The sequence below is a fragment of the Besnoitia besnoiti genome, chromosome VI (genome assembly GCF_002563875.1).
Source record: "Besnoitia besnoiti strain Bb-Ger1 chromosome VI, whole genome shotgun sequence".
NCBI lineage: Eukaryota > Apicomplexa > Conoidasida > Eucoccidiorida > Sarcocystidae > Besnoitia > Besnoitia besnoiti.
The window spans coordinates 1,033,458-1,047,198 of NC_042361.1; the positions used below are offsets into that span (position 1 = coordinate 1,033,458).

A 13,741-nucleotide genomic window follows, 5' to 3' on the forward strand; every position below is an offset into this window, starting at 1 on the left:
AGGATATAAAAAGACAGGCACACCTGTGCAGTTTTTGGCTCTCACAAGCGTCTGATGTGTTTGTGCGTCAGGATCTATTCAACCTATCTACTTAGAAGAGTTCCATTTTCCTATATATTTGACATACGTCTGTGTTGCCATGCATTCTGTGGCGAGAAAAAGGCCCACGTCCACGACAGCACCACGAAAACGGCGATACACTGAAGCTTTTTCACTTCTTTAGTGAGCTGCAGTGCCTTAAGACCTCCATCAGAGTTCGTCACAATGGCGCGTGAGAGCATGCTTCAGGCATTCTACCCTCACCAAACGTTGTTGGTGACGGGAGCCAGTGGCTTCGTAGGGAAGGTCCTGCTGGCGCAGCTTTTGAAGGCATGTCCGGTAAAGAAGGTATACGTTCTTCTGCGGCCATCAGCAGGCCGCAGTGCTCAGGAGCGTCTGCTTTTGGACGTATTCCGTAGCCCTGCGTTCGACGAAATGCGTAACAAGTATCAGGAAGAGGGCGGCTGGGACAAGTGGGTTAGTGAACGTGTAGTAGCTGTTCCAGGAGATCTGCTCAAGCCAGACTTTGGTATCCAGAATAAGCACACAATTAGAAAGCTACAGGAAGAGGTGACAGTCGTTATCCACCTCGCCGCCAGCGTTCATTTCAACTCGCCCCTCAAAGATAACTATCGTAGTAACGTGGAGGGGACAATGCGCATTCTGGATTTCGCCAAAGGGTGTCCCTACCTCCAAGTCTTCGTGCATACATCAGCTTGCTACGCTAACTCCGATCATGAAGGGCGCGTCAAAGAAGATATTCTTCCCCTCCCGTGGGACACCGAAGAACTTCTGACAGCGGTCCATAAGATGATTGAACTTCGCGACCACGAAGCCAGAGTGAGCCCGAGTCTCTATCGATCACCAGGACATGCCGTGACACGCCCCCCAACCTCAAGCTGATCTGTACGCTCAATTGATGCAGGCTGTCTAATTTAGTTAGCGCTAGGGGGCTGGGAGAATTCGCTCAAGCTTTTCGAAGAGGCTGTTACAGCTGCTCTAGATCTATTAAGGCATATTGTACTATCGATGTTTTCACTGCAACGGCCACACAGTGAATGTCGCACATGTATCGTCGATTAGTAACACGCATTTTCAGAGAACAAATGGCTGCTGTATGTTATCGCTGTATGTTGTCTGTAGCACCCTCAGGTGGACGTGGCCAAACTGGAGAAGCAACTGCTTGGAAGGTTTCCCAACACGTACACGTTTACGAAAAGGCTTTCTGAGGCTTTGCTAATCAGGGATTGGGAGAAAGCACTTATTCATCCGGAAAAAAGCGAAGTCAAATTTCCACTCTGCATGCTACGACCGTCAATCGTCGGCGCGGCCTACAAACATCCACGGCGAGGATGGATCGACAACCTCAATGCAACAGGCGGGATGTTTCTTCTATGTAAGAACTCCACACAGGCAGACAGTCGTTGCAGCCACTTTTCGAGGAGGCTTTTTCGCTTTTCTGGGGCAATGTGACGAATGAAGTTATAAACGACTCGTTCTGTAAACTCCTACACACAAGGCATTAAATGAGCGATAATCTACAGGATGAGCTGGGACCCACATACTGTGACTTGCATTGCTGCTATATGGTGATAGACGCAAGTGACAACACCTTGAAGTTGAGCAGTCGCTGTCCGTGCTCCCTTCGGCAGAATGCGGCGCTGCCAGAGACTACTGGTTCCGCTTCTCACAATATCGAAGTACTCAGGGAGGCGTGTGTGCAGCATACATGTCGTGAAAAGGTTCGAGCGAAAACAAAAGACGTGTTACTTCTGCTCCACAAACGTGACCGAGAACATACTTATTCTGGAGCGACAGTAAATGCCTTCAGGACCTTCACCTGGAGAAATCATCTGACTTTTATTTTGTCGACAGGCGCCCTGGGAGTTCTCAAGTGTCTCCCGGCAAATCCAAATTTGATTGGAGACAACGTACCTGTTGACGTGGTGGCGGATGCTCTCATTGTTTCCGGCGCAGCTGTCGCCGCTGCCCATGCATACGCAAACCCGACAGCATTGGCAACGGTGGCCCATCCCGCAGCGGCGGCGTCTCTCGCAGCAGCCAAGTGCGTACTTCCTCAGTACCTTCCACATGCCATAATACTTCCCAAAAACATTTCGCCGGCTTCCTCGCCTCTTCCATCCCCTGCATCGGCCGATGCACACAGGCCCGAAAGGGCAACGGACAGCGTCCTTAATAAACGATCACACGGAGCACCAGGCGTATACGTGATTCACTGCTGTACAAGTGATACGAACCCTGTGCGGTGGGGTGATATTCTCTACTATGGGCGCGAGTACAACATGATGAATCCGTTCTTCAATAGGATCACCAGGGATCTGCAAACTCCATATTTTGAAGGCGACTTCGATGACTTCCGGCGGTAAGAGAGCACGGCACAGAGGCACGGTCCACTGTATCTGCGAATGCCATATGTTTCCCAGCGTGACATATTTATAACAGACTTATCATCGCTCAGAAAAAGTACTCATGAAAGAAGCGGGGTGGAAGTGACAAATCTAAAAACTATCTCAGAGACGGTCCTTTCTGATATAGTAGATGGCGCCATCGCAACGTGGATCTAATCCATGAGGGCAATGCCGCTTCCAGAGCAAATGCACTACATCAGTGTTCGGAGGCTTTCGAGCAGAGAGCACGATATTAAGGCGCGAGACTTTGCAGTCGTGCTGACGATGCGACCTGCAATCGTTGAGGATATCTACGCCCAGGAGTCTCTACGTATGAACGCGTTGAGAGTGAGGGTCAAAAACGTTTGTGCATATGTAGCAGAGGTGTATGCACACGTTTGCCGTTTGCCTAGTGAGGCGGAATGCACTCATCGATAATGCTTCCAATAGTGCAAGGCGGTGCGCGACAGTGCTTCATGATTGCGTGAATCAGCCTCATATTCTGAATGAAAGGTGGCATACAACTATTGCAGGCTGCACAGAGGTTTGATGGAAGGTGCAATCTCCCACCAGACCAAAGTCAGCGATGGTCCGGGTGCCAGCACTGGCGCTAGGAGCTTCTAGACTACATGGAGCAAGCCATCGAATCGGGCGCAAATGCAACTATGCATATCGTTTGTGTGTATCTTCCCATGCATCCATATAGGAAGACGTGGAGAAATCCTTTAGGACGAGCGCAGCGTGCAGAGTAGCTCGGGGCTTGGAAAGGCCACAGTGTGACTATAATCATCATCAACTTGGAAGCTTGCCCGTGAAAGCAAATGTATCAAACTGATCATTACCACACTGCGACTGTAGAGGGATTCAATCCGTATGCGATCGCGTGTACTGCACGACGAGAATCCTCATGACCGCCGGACCACACGAGCCGATCACACCATAGGGCCCCTCGCTCGTTATTAGCAACTTAAGTTGGTGAAGAACCACACGTGGTTTCACGGAACGTAGGCACCAACGCATGATCTGTTTAGAATCATCCTCATGTGCTCTTTACGCCCGGATAATTGAATCTGCTGGTTTTTTATCTGAAGGAAATTCTTCTTTCTGCAACGGTTGCCTGCGGCGGTGACGGCGGCGATCACAAGCTACTTGCTTCCGGCGTCTTCATCTTTGAAACGAAACGCGAACATGTATCACTCTGGGATTAAAAAGGTGGAAAAGGCAGCCGAGGCATTTCACCCTTTCTCGTACCATGAATGGGTCTTCGAGCAGAATAACATGCGCAAACTGCAACACTTGCTCGCTCCGGAGGAACGCGGGCTCTTTCTGCTGAGAACAGAGGACCTCGACTGGCGCTCATGGACACATTACTTTTTCTACGGGATCGCTCGCTGGCTACTAAAGGAACAATCAGGCAAGTTGCAAATGAGATGTAGGGCAGAGCGTTTTCCATTGCTTCAGGCACGTCACATTTGGACAGCGAATGCGAATCGAAGGGTCGCAGACAAGGATCGCGTCCTTCATATAGACGCTGCGCTTCGACGGACTCTGAACCGGCCGTACTCGAAAAGGACTGTAGAGCAGTTTCTTTTTGACCTGTCGTCAAATCATGCCATCGATACCTTAATTTGACGAACGTCTACTTCATCCGTATTCACCGTGTTTGCACACCCATGCTCATAGGCGTAGATGCCCGCCCTCGGCTCGTGCGACTGCACACGTTCAACTTGGTGAAATGGCCAGACAGACAGGCTCTCTGGTAGTCCAGTGTAGGTTTACAGAAAACTTGCGTATACACAGCCGCGCTCGACAAGAACCCGAAGAGGCGCGCAATTTCACACGTGGCTGCGGCTTACAGGCACATATGTACCACGTACAGCCTTCCCTGTGTTCACGGGCAAGGATTCACCGGACTTATTTCTTTTGAAGTGCTGCACCTGCGGAATCCCTTGGAGTGGGTGCACCTCTCATCCTCCTGTGCGGATACTGGGGCCAGGTGACAGGAATCCTTTCTGTTTTTTGTGCCTAGAGTGAGCAGGCAGGTTCAGTCGTTACTGTAATTGTATCTCTGGGCGCATGCGTATAATGTTCTCTTGAGTGCCTGCTTCCACGAGAAGATGCTGTAGTTCAGCACCCGTGTGTAAACAAGGGAGTAAAACCTCTGCGCGCATTACTACTGCAGCTTGCGAGCCACCCCCTGCTCCGTATGTATACGTGAACCTTTTGTACAAGCACGTCCTAAATGAGCCTTACAACCCTCCACCTTTTCTGGCTCGGCTTATGCCATATCCTGATGCGGTGACGTTCTTGAAGAACGCCGGGCCTCTTCCACGCTGTCCATCTCCATGGTCCATCGAAAATGCCGTCATGGGTAGCAAAGCGCTTGCTTCCGTTATCCGAAAAGACGCAATTCTGCTCAGCAAACAGGGCCGAAGGAAGAGACGGAAGAACGCGAAACCTGCTGGTGAGACGAAACGCAGAAGCGCCCCCCAGTTAAAGGCGTCCTGACTCTCCATGGAGGGGAACAATACGGCACCGCCCGGGAAGGTTTCGCTACTTGATTCGGTTGTGGGCATACTCCAGGAGAACACCATCGAGGCACAACGCTTCTTCTAGTCCTCAGGCTCGTACTTCAATGCGAAAGCCTCAGATAGTTCGCGAGGAAGCAACAAGTTCTTGACTCAATGTCGTGTCACGCTACTAGGTTGAAATGCGCCCATTTCTAGTTCATTATCAATGGGAAGCATCCACGATACACCGCACATATCGAGTGCTGCCACCGCGCGCTTCTTCGCCTTTATAGACGGGCATCCACAATCTGTGCGACTGCATACGAAGTATTTGACCCGAGGCATACAGTCATGATGAGACGGATCACGAGCCAGGAACGCCTACAACCATGCTTTTCCGCCGGGGCAACAGAAGCCTATGTTGCCAGCCCTCAGAAACGACATCAGCAGTATTTTGTGCGGAGGTCAATGAAAGGCTATCGTCGAGTGACATGTCGTTCGTTTGCACCGGCCGACGATACTTGATGCTGCGCAGGAACGACCTTGCCGGAAATCGAAGCAGAGGTGCGTGAGGACGCTCAGGAGCTCTACGAATCCGTGGCTGGGACAATCAAGCATCCGCCCGTCTATTTGCTTGGAGGAATTCTCCACACTGCTTTTCTACGTCTTTTCGACCGCGTTGTTGTCGAACGCACGGAGGTCGAGAGACTGAAAAAGGCAGTGCGTGAAAGTCGAGGCCCTGTCATTCTCCTTCCGACACACCGATCATACATGGTAAGGCAGGAGGTGAAGATGACAACAGAACGCCGCTGTGATAACGTATCCAACCGCGACACAACATACATGCCCACCGGCTGCGTATCCAAGTGCGAATATCAGGTAGGCCATCTGTAACTGCAGCAAAGTAACGTTCAAATCCCTGTTGATGCGCGATGATGGTAGAACAGCTAGTACTAGTTCTTTTGGCCTTCCCCCCCCCCCCCCCGGGAGTCTGTGTTTTCAGAAGCATGGAATAAAACACTTGTGTCTTGACATCCTGCTGGCAACCACGTACCCATACTGGCGTGCACTGGAGAGAGTATTAGCCTGTGCATGTGTGCACTCGTCCATAGAGAGGCATCAACCCGAGCGCCTCCGGATACGATATTTTCATCCTGATTTGCAGGATTTCCTCGTTTTGTTCTACATGTGTCTCGGCAACGGCGTGCCGCTCCCGTTCGTGGCGACAGACGAGAGCTTGGCTCAGATTGCTGTTGTCAACCGGTTGCTTCGGAACGTTGGGGTCTTCTTTCTACGAAGCTCCACCAGCTTCTGCAGAAGCAGAACTGGAAGTCCTTCTCTTCGATTATACTGCACAGTTTTGCAACAATACATCCAAGCGATTGCCAAGCGCCACGGATTTCTCCAGTGCTTTATCGAGGGAGACCGGAGCAAAACCGGTACGCATCTCACAAACATGTTAGCAAGTGACCGGGTGTTCAAGCGTGGAATCGTTTTGAATCATTCATCATTCGGCTGCACACCAGAGTCGTGAGGGCAAACAAGGCTTTGCTCGTATGCCGGATTACTTGTAGCCATCCCGTAATTTCTAGACAAATACCTAGCTAGGCTATTCCGGCATATGCAGAGGTGATAAGCGGCACACAGTGAGATTCCATACGCACAGCCGCGTATTGGCATCTGCCTTCTTGTGAATCAAAAGGTACCACTGTGCATTTGTTTGCTTGCATGCTCTCATCTCCCTGTGCTTGTTATCCCCGGCTACTGTAGGGGACGAGTGGCTTTACAGTCCGCCATCTGCATCGATGATATTGGGACATAGCGAGCGATTATAGGCTCTATGGGCCCCATTGGTAGTTTCCGCCACCTGCGCAGCTGTTGCAAACCCCGTTTCATGACCGCGTCTTCTGTGACATTCCCTGCTTGCAGGCTTGCTCGGAAGTCCACAACACGGTCTCCTTCGCATGGTACTGGACTTGTACTTCAACTGCGAGCAGCCAAACATCACATTCGTTCCCATTACCATTTCCTATGACAAGGTGTTGGAGGCGGAGTCCTTCCCACAAGAGCTTCTCGGTGGCCACAAGCCGAAAGCTGGCCTTCGTCGTGTCCTGAACGCAATTCGCTCTACATCAGGAACTAACCCAGATTGCAAAGTGCAAGACGCGGAGAACGACCGCCTGCAGCAACGTTTTGGCGTGGGTTCGAAGCCTCTGGGTTCTGCGTATATAAAAATTGCCACGCCTATTTCGTTCAAGGTCAGTAATTACTTCTGCCTCTCATAACTCGCCCATGCTATTGGTTGTGAAGACACTGGGAGTCAATGCCTCCAGCGTGGAGCTTCCCCGCGATCACAAAATTCCTTTTTAGACTCCAGGCAGAGGACGCCGGCAGATAGATATCAAGTATATTGAGATCATCGACAGAATTGTCCCTCCGGTGAACGCCGTTTTCCGTGTCACTACACGCTGCCTCGTGCTAGGGGATGCTGAGCATTGCTTTCAGCTGCACAGCCATTAAGTCCTGTGCAAGCTCAGGCCCTTTGCTGCTCGAACGCGTACGTCCAGTGGTCCACCCAAAACGTGACGCAATGTGATGCACTGCGCGTTACCATCTCACACTCATGATCAGCAGGCCATCAATTAAGCAGATCACTTGTTCTTCCGAGTGCAAAAAGTGAGCTAATGCTGCAATACGTACAAGCTATGAAAACGTAAGGCGCCTGAAGCATATGACAGGCCTTGTGTACGTGGGCGGCTTTACTATCACCTCTACACAGGCATTCCTCTGCAGTCACCTTCCGAGCAAGTCGCCTACCCGCGCCTACTTCCCCACACTGGAGGCTGGGCCTCATCTGGAGGGAGACTGGGTCCTCGGGAGCGACAAGCCCGAGCACGTGCCACCGGAGATGGGCCGGAATCACGAAGCGGCGAACGCATCTACTGTCGCTGGGAACCGAGGAATTGATGAAAATGTTGGTCAGCGGGCAGAGTACGCGCAACGCCAGCAGGAACAGCAGGAGCAAAAAGAGTCATCAACGGAGTGGCTCAAGGCAAAACGGGTTGAGCCACACAGCGAGGAAGCCAGTGAGGCGATAGCGGTGCAAGCTAAAGAGCATCGGAAAGTCCCCGATGAGCTTCGCCAACAGGTCAGAATAATCATGCGTAGAAAAGCAAATTCGGGAGGCCCCTTTTGAAATACTCGTCTAGCCTTGTTTGCGGGTCGCTCACTTGGGATATATGGAAAAGAATGGCAGACTGTCCAGGCGGTGGGTAGCGGTGCGGGTTCACTGACTGTTTACTGCTGCGGCATTTACACGTGCACAAACGTTCACGTGCCAACGAATGTGTTAGGACTCGTTGTATACATACGCGCTCGTGAAAACTACACACGGTTTTTCACCAGTTGTATACATCTAGATAGAACGTGTTCGCCGGTCTCACTGTATTTGGTGCAAGCCTGTGTCCAGGCTTCCAGCTGTATGAACGGCTCACCAATTTCGATCAGCGCAACCGCAGGCTGTTTTACCTAAGCTGAAGGGATTTGGGGGCTTGCGGAAGGTCTCCGTTGCCGCGGAGCACTTAGCTCGTTGAGTCGCCTGAAACAGCGCGGCATTTAGTATGTTTAGAAGCCCGTAACAGCGTGACGCTTATGCGTGTATGTGTGTGCTGCAGCTCACGGAGGATTTTGCAGACCACCTGATGGGCGTCTTGTCATCTAACCTAATCATATCTCCAACTTCTTTGGTGGCGACAATTCTTTGCATGCACCGTAACGGCATTCGGGAAGAAGACCTGGTTCGACTCTCTAGACTGAGATCTTGTAGCACCATACAGCCACAGCTTTAGGTCGCCGGCGGAACGAGGTTCACGTGAAAGCAGTGGTGACCAAGATAGATTGGTATATATGTAGATGCTGGTCGGTATGGACGCTCGCACAGCGCGCAATAAGTGTAGATAGATCCAAGGTTTAGTTTAGGGCCGCACTTTCTCTCCCACCCCTACGCATTTCATACTCTGTGGTTCGTCAGCACCGAGACGGAAGAGATGATGCGTAGAACGCTGAGTCTGGCAGCCCTCCCGCCCCGAATACTGGGAGGCGCGATAGATTGCTGGTGGAGGAACGTATAAAGACATTTTCTTTTGGCCATTGGGTGCACTGTTGCCCTATGAACTCACGGCGCTCTTTATCTCAGGAGGACCAAGTTCAATGGCTGCGCGACCAAGTGCTTCTGCGTGGCGGATTTCTTTCCCCTGGTGTCGGAGGCCTCATGTTCGACGTGCGCTTGATTGTGCAAGCGGCTCTCCAGACGTACCTTCGAGGAGTCGTCACGAGCAGCGGGGGCGGCTGGTCAGTCATTCAGAGTCTCGCCGCGGGCGCATTGGCTCCCTCGAGTTCTGGATCAGCAACCTCTGGAGCACTGACCACGATGACGCGACCGACAACTGCCGGAGGGACGGTTGTTGGGCCTGTAGGCGCTGACGCGCCTCGCCTGGTCCTTGCGTATTACAGGAATGAATGCTGTCACTTGTTCATTCTCGAAGCGATTGTGTGCGCCGCTCTCTTCGCGTCTGGGCACGACACGGCGTGGGAGCAAGGCGCTGAAGGTGGAGCGCTGACCGAGAAGGCCGTATTCCTTATGGAACTACTCAAGGGACACTTCGCGATGCGAAACGAGATGAAAGAAACCGAGATTCCGAAAGTAGGAACGCACAAGAGAAAATATAGGAGAACGAATAGACCTCCTTGGATCATGCCCTTCCCACGCTACAGTGGCGCTGATGCAAGTGATTCATCATTCACTATCTGGAACGTCCTGAGCACGTTCAGGAGAGCAGTATGCAGATATACAGCCAGAATACTGTCACCCTCGATTCGAAGTGCAATGTGAGGCGAACGCATGGCAAAGAGCGGCGCTTTCTGGCAGATACGCCAGACATGCTAGGGCAAATAGGATGGTAACACGTGATTACTTGCTTCCACCTGCATGTGCCGGGAGTGCCACCGTCCACAGTCTGTCTAGGAACGCGCGACAAAAGCCTTTTGTTCGTCACTCTCTAAGGCGGAACAAGGGGGTGTCTTTTTGTAGGAGTTCTATTTGGTTTCCTACCTACTTATCTGCGGTGTACAGATTATCGACCGCATGGTTTCTCGACGCATTCTTCGGTGTATGCCTTCGCCGTCTGCAACGCCGAGCCACAGCGAAGCAAAAGGGGAACGCCGGTATGTCTTCCATCCCACCTCCGAGTCAACAGTAACCCTCTTCACCTATTTCGTTTGGCCGTTCGTCGACAGCTACTGGGCATGCGGCATGGGCCTGTTTGCCCTGCAAAAACCGGAAACACCTCCGGACTCGACCGACAATACGCCTGAGGATCCTGCTGCAGGTGAGCATGCTTTATGATCTGTGTCATTATCCCTTCGTTGAAAGGTGTGGCAGGCAAAATAATGTGACTGTTCACGGCCACGATACACCGTCCAAAGGCACCTTAACGACTCTTATATTAAGCGTATCTACTGTATCTGTCGCCAGTAACTGCTTTCGTAGTGTCGGCCTACAAGACGCCTTAAGCGCCAGGATTCCGAGTGACCACTTGCGGAGTTACTGGTACATTTTTTCCTCTCCGTGGGAGACGGGGCACCTGGAGACGGTAGTGACTTTGTTTCCTCTGGCTTCCGCCGACAGATCGAGATCCGTCTGCGCTTGCAACGCCGCTGTCTCGAGCGAGAACCCAAATGACCAAGGCTCAGCTAGTGGCGCGGGCTCACTGGCTGGCCGACGGCCTCTACAAGGAAAACTACGTTGTAAGTTAGGGTACATTTGATAAGGAGTACAGAAAGGATAACACTGCCGCGTATCGTACATTTCCCAAACAATGCCTGCAAGGCGCGATACATATATATACATTCTGATTCGATGATTCGTTTCCCGCACAAACGCAAATACTGCATGACAACGAAAGTTTGGGATATGAAATACTATCACGTTGTTTGCGGAGCTGTACCATTCACATCCCAATCGAGTACCAGGGTTGTATTTCCCCGAACAACTTCTAGTGGTTTTAGTGACAATATATATGCCACCATTCACGGCTGCTGGTATGTTTGCCCTCTGCCTCTTATTCATATGCTGCCTTCAGTCCTTCCCAGAAAGCTCGTCGTATCCTGCGATGCGATGCGCCGTTGACGCGTTTTGCCGTCTGGGAGTTCTCCGATTTTGTGTCGACGCCTCTTCCACAGCGAATACCGCTGGACATAATTCTTTTGCGACCAACTGTTTACTTCGGGACGGTTCCATCGCCGACGCAGCACTGCTAGAACTATCACCAGATTTCCGTCGCGAAGAGTACCTACAGGTAATACGCGCGGTGCCTCGACAAATCACCTTCCGTTAGTAGACGGACAGCTCGTGGCGTCTACACAAGTACGATTCATGCGTGCAGGTAGATCTTCAGAGTGCGTGCGCAAGGGAGCGAAAGCTGAAGTTCTAATCGATCTTAGCGTCTCAGTCTGTGCACCGGCTTGTACTTCTGCGAATATCTGAACCCGCCACGATGTGGTGAGGGTTCAACGGGAGTGCCAACTTCATGACGTAGACCTCGAGTTGGCTACGTGCGCTGTTTGATTCTGACTAGGCGCTGCTCGACAAGCTCTACACGTACCGAAAAGCGGCGACTATTTCGGGTGGCACAACGAGCCCGACGGGGTAAGACTGGCATCTCAAGTACATTTTTATCAAGATACAGTAGTGCGCCTGGCGCGGGTTCCCATCGCTGAGGCAAGAAAAGCTGAAGGAGTGGTGGGTGTTTCAGTAGAAATGATCGCAGCAGTCAACCCTGTGGCATGTGTAGCAGCGAGGCGACGATGCCAGCGCCCGCGGCGGTGAGCGACACACGACGCCAGGCAGAGTAGCCAGGCAGAGTATGCCGGGCGCACATGCCCCGCTCCCGCCCAATATCGGCAGAATGTTTGCACAATTTGAAAAGGTAGACGTTGGGTTCGATGCTGCATCAGCATTCGGCATATCTTGTCTGAACCATCGAGAAATGCCGGATCGAGGTCCCCCACTTTACACTCTCGGTTGCAGCCAACGGGTGGCTCACTCCGTCGGCCATGCGGCCCAACCCACAGTAAAAAAGACGCTGACATTTCATCTTTCTTGACACAGCCGAGGAAGCTACGGGCCATCCCCGTGACTCTGTAGCACACCACGAGGTTGCGCTCACACAGCATGGTGCTTTACACGCCAATTCAGTATTCATACGTTTCGAATATGTGATCTTGTGACCTGCCAGGTTGCCTAGCCGGCAACAGATGATGACCTCCTTACCATTCTTCGCCCGGCTGTAGCCCGTCTGCCCTACGTCCGTCGTACTGTACCATTCCGCTAAGCTCTACCATCATTTCACCATCTCCGTGAGTATTAAAGCTCCGTCAATCTCCACAAGCCACATCTGCGAAGCAGCACAATGCTGCGGGGAGCTTAAGGTTAAAGCGGCAGACAGGCCTTCTACAGAAGGACAGAGGATTTCCAGGGTCGCCTGAAGAGTGTGAGGGTGGTCCTCCTACGCGTGTTATCAGTTTGGACGGGATGTTTGCTCAGACCCAATTTGTTCCTCGTTAAGGGGACTGTGAACGTCGCCCGGTACACTGCATGAGCTGATCATCATACCATCAGTGCTCTGGTGACGTGCATGTGCATGTGCTTGCCAGCATGCAACAGTCGCAGAGATGCCAAGCGTCCGGCTCTGCATGCCGTCGGGGGTCCTCAAACAATCTTGGAAATACGCACCAGTACGTAACGCTGATTCACAGACAACAGCCACGCACACACACAAGACACTCTCAATGTCTGTAGTATCTGCGCTCACGGAGGCCATTTATTCCATCGTTAGCAGCGTGTTCGAGACTGTCGCATGATCAGAGAAGGTAATCTGGCCTTAAGCAGGCTCGCTAACCCTTTGCCCAAATACGTCGGATCGCCCTAACCTCAACGAAACGTAGATAGCTCGCCGAAGGAGGCGCGTGGGTGTCTATGCTCGACGCGAAGATGGAAGAAATAATAACAAACAAAAACTAGCGCACACAATGTGGTACAAATACAGTACGCCACTGGGGCTCACGGTTCAAGTAATACAAGCACCATTGTGACCAGTAGCCGACCAACACGATGCCGCTTTGCCGCAAGGATCCCACCACGTAGAAGTAAACATTGTTTGATACTAGCCACTAAGAGCGTAGAACCTCTCTTTCCTGCACTACTGCCATAGAGAATGCCGCACGCGACTCACGAAGAGCCATATTCGCCGTAGACCGTACCATACCTTCAACCTATCTCTTTTGTGCTTGCGACGTCGATTCCCACGACCGTTACGAGAAGACAACGGATGACCTCGTCCTCGGCACTACACCATAGCCAACATTCATACATCTGGTGGACTCCCTGCGGAACCACAACCCGGGTTCAGCGCTGCCTTCGCGGCTTACACTGTCAAACGCAATCCCGCACGTGCCCCAGATTCTTCTTTTTTGCGAGAGCGAACGGCGTGCCCGCCCGGATGCTATTTGGGGACGAATTCGACGACAGCTGGCACTCCCTCCTGAACTCACACTTTACACTGTTGCGCGTGTGGTGCTCAGAGAACTGTTCTGCGAGGAGTGTGTGCATTGCCGTTCTATGCTGACTCTCGACGGGACAACAACTGCGTCATCATTCGGTCAAGGCTGCCTGAGAAAGCAATAAATAAACCAGCGACGTGCTTGAATTAACTCAGCATCGGTTGT

General features: G+C 51.9%; 1 protein-coding gene across 1 annotated transcript; it reads left to right on the forward strand.

Moving 5' to 3' along the window:
* Nucleotides 1-264: 264 nt before the first annotated feature.
* On the forward strand, nt 265-12,615 carry BESB_065680 (uncharacterized protein; the record flags this gene model as incomplete). Its single annotated transcript, XM_029364961.1, has 14 exons — nt 265-879; nt 1,183-1,435; nt 1,915-2,422; nt 3,539-3,879; nt 4,630-4,911; nt 5,493-5,731; nt 6,123-6,396; nt 6,887-7,215; nt 8,632-8,754; nt 9,153-9,659; nt 10,089-10,344; nt 10,644-10,762; nt 11,593-11,663; nt 12,561-12,615. The coding sequence occupies 14 exons, from the start codon at nt 265-267 to the stop codon at nt 12,613-12,615; spliced, it is 3,972 nt and encodes a 1,323-aa protein (XP_029218544.1).
* Between the last annotated feature and the right edge of the window lie 1,126 nt (nt 12,616-13,741).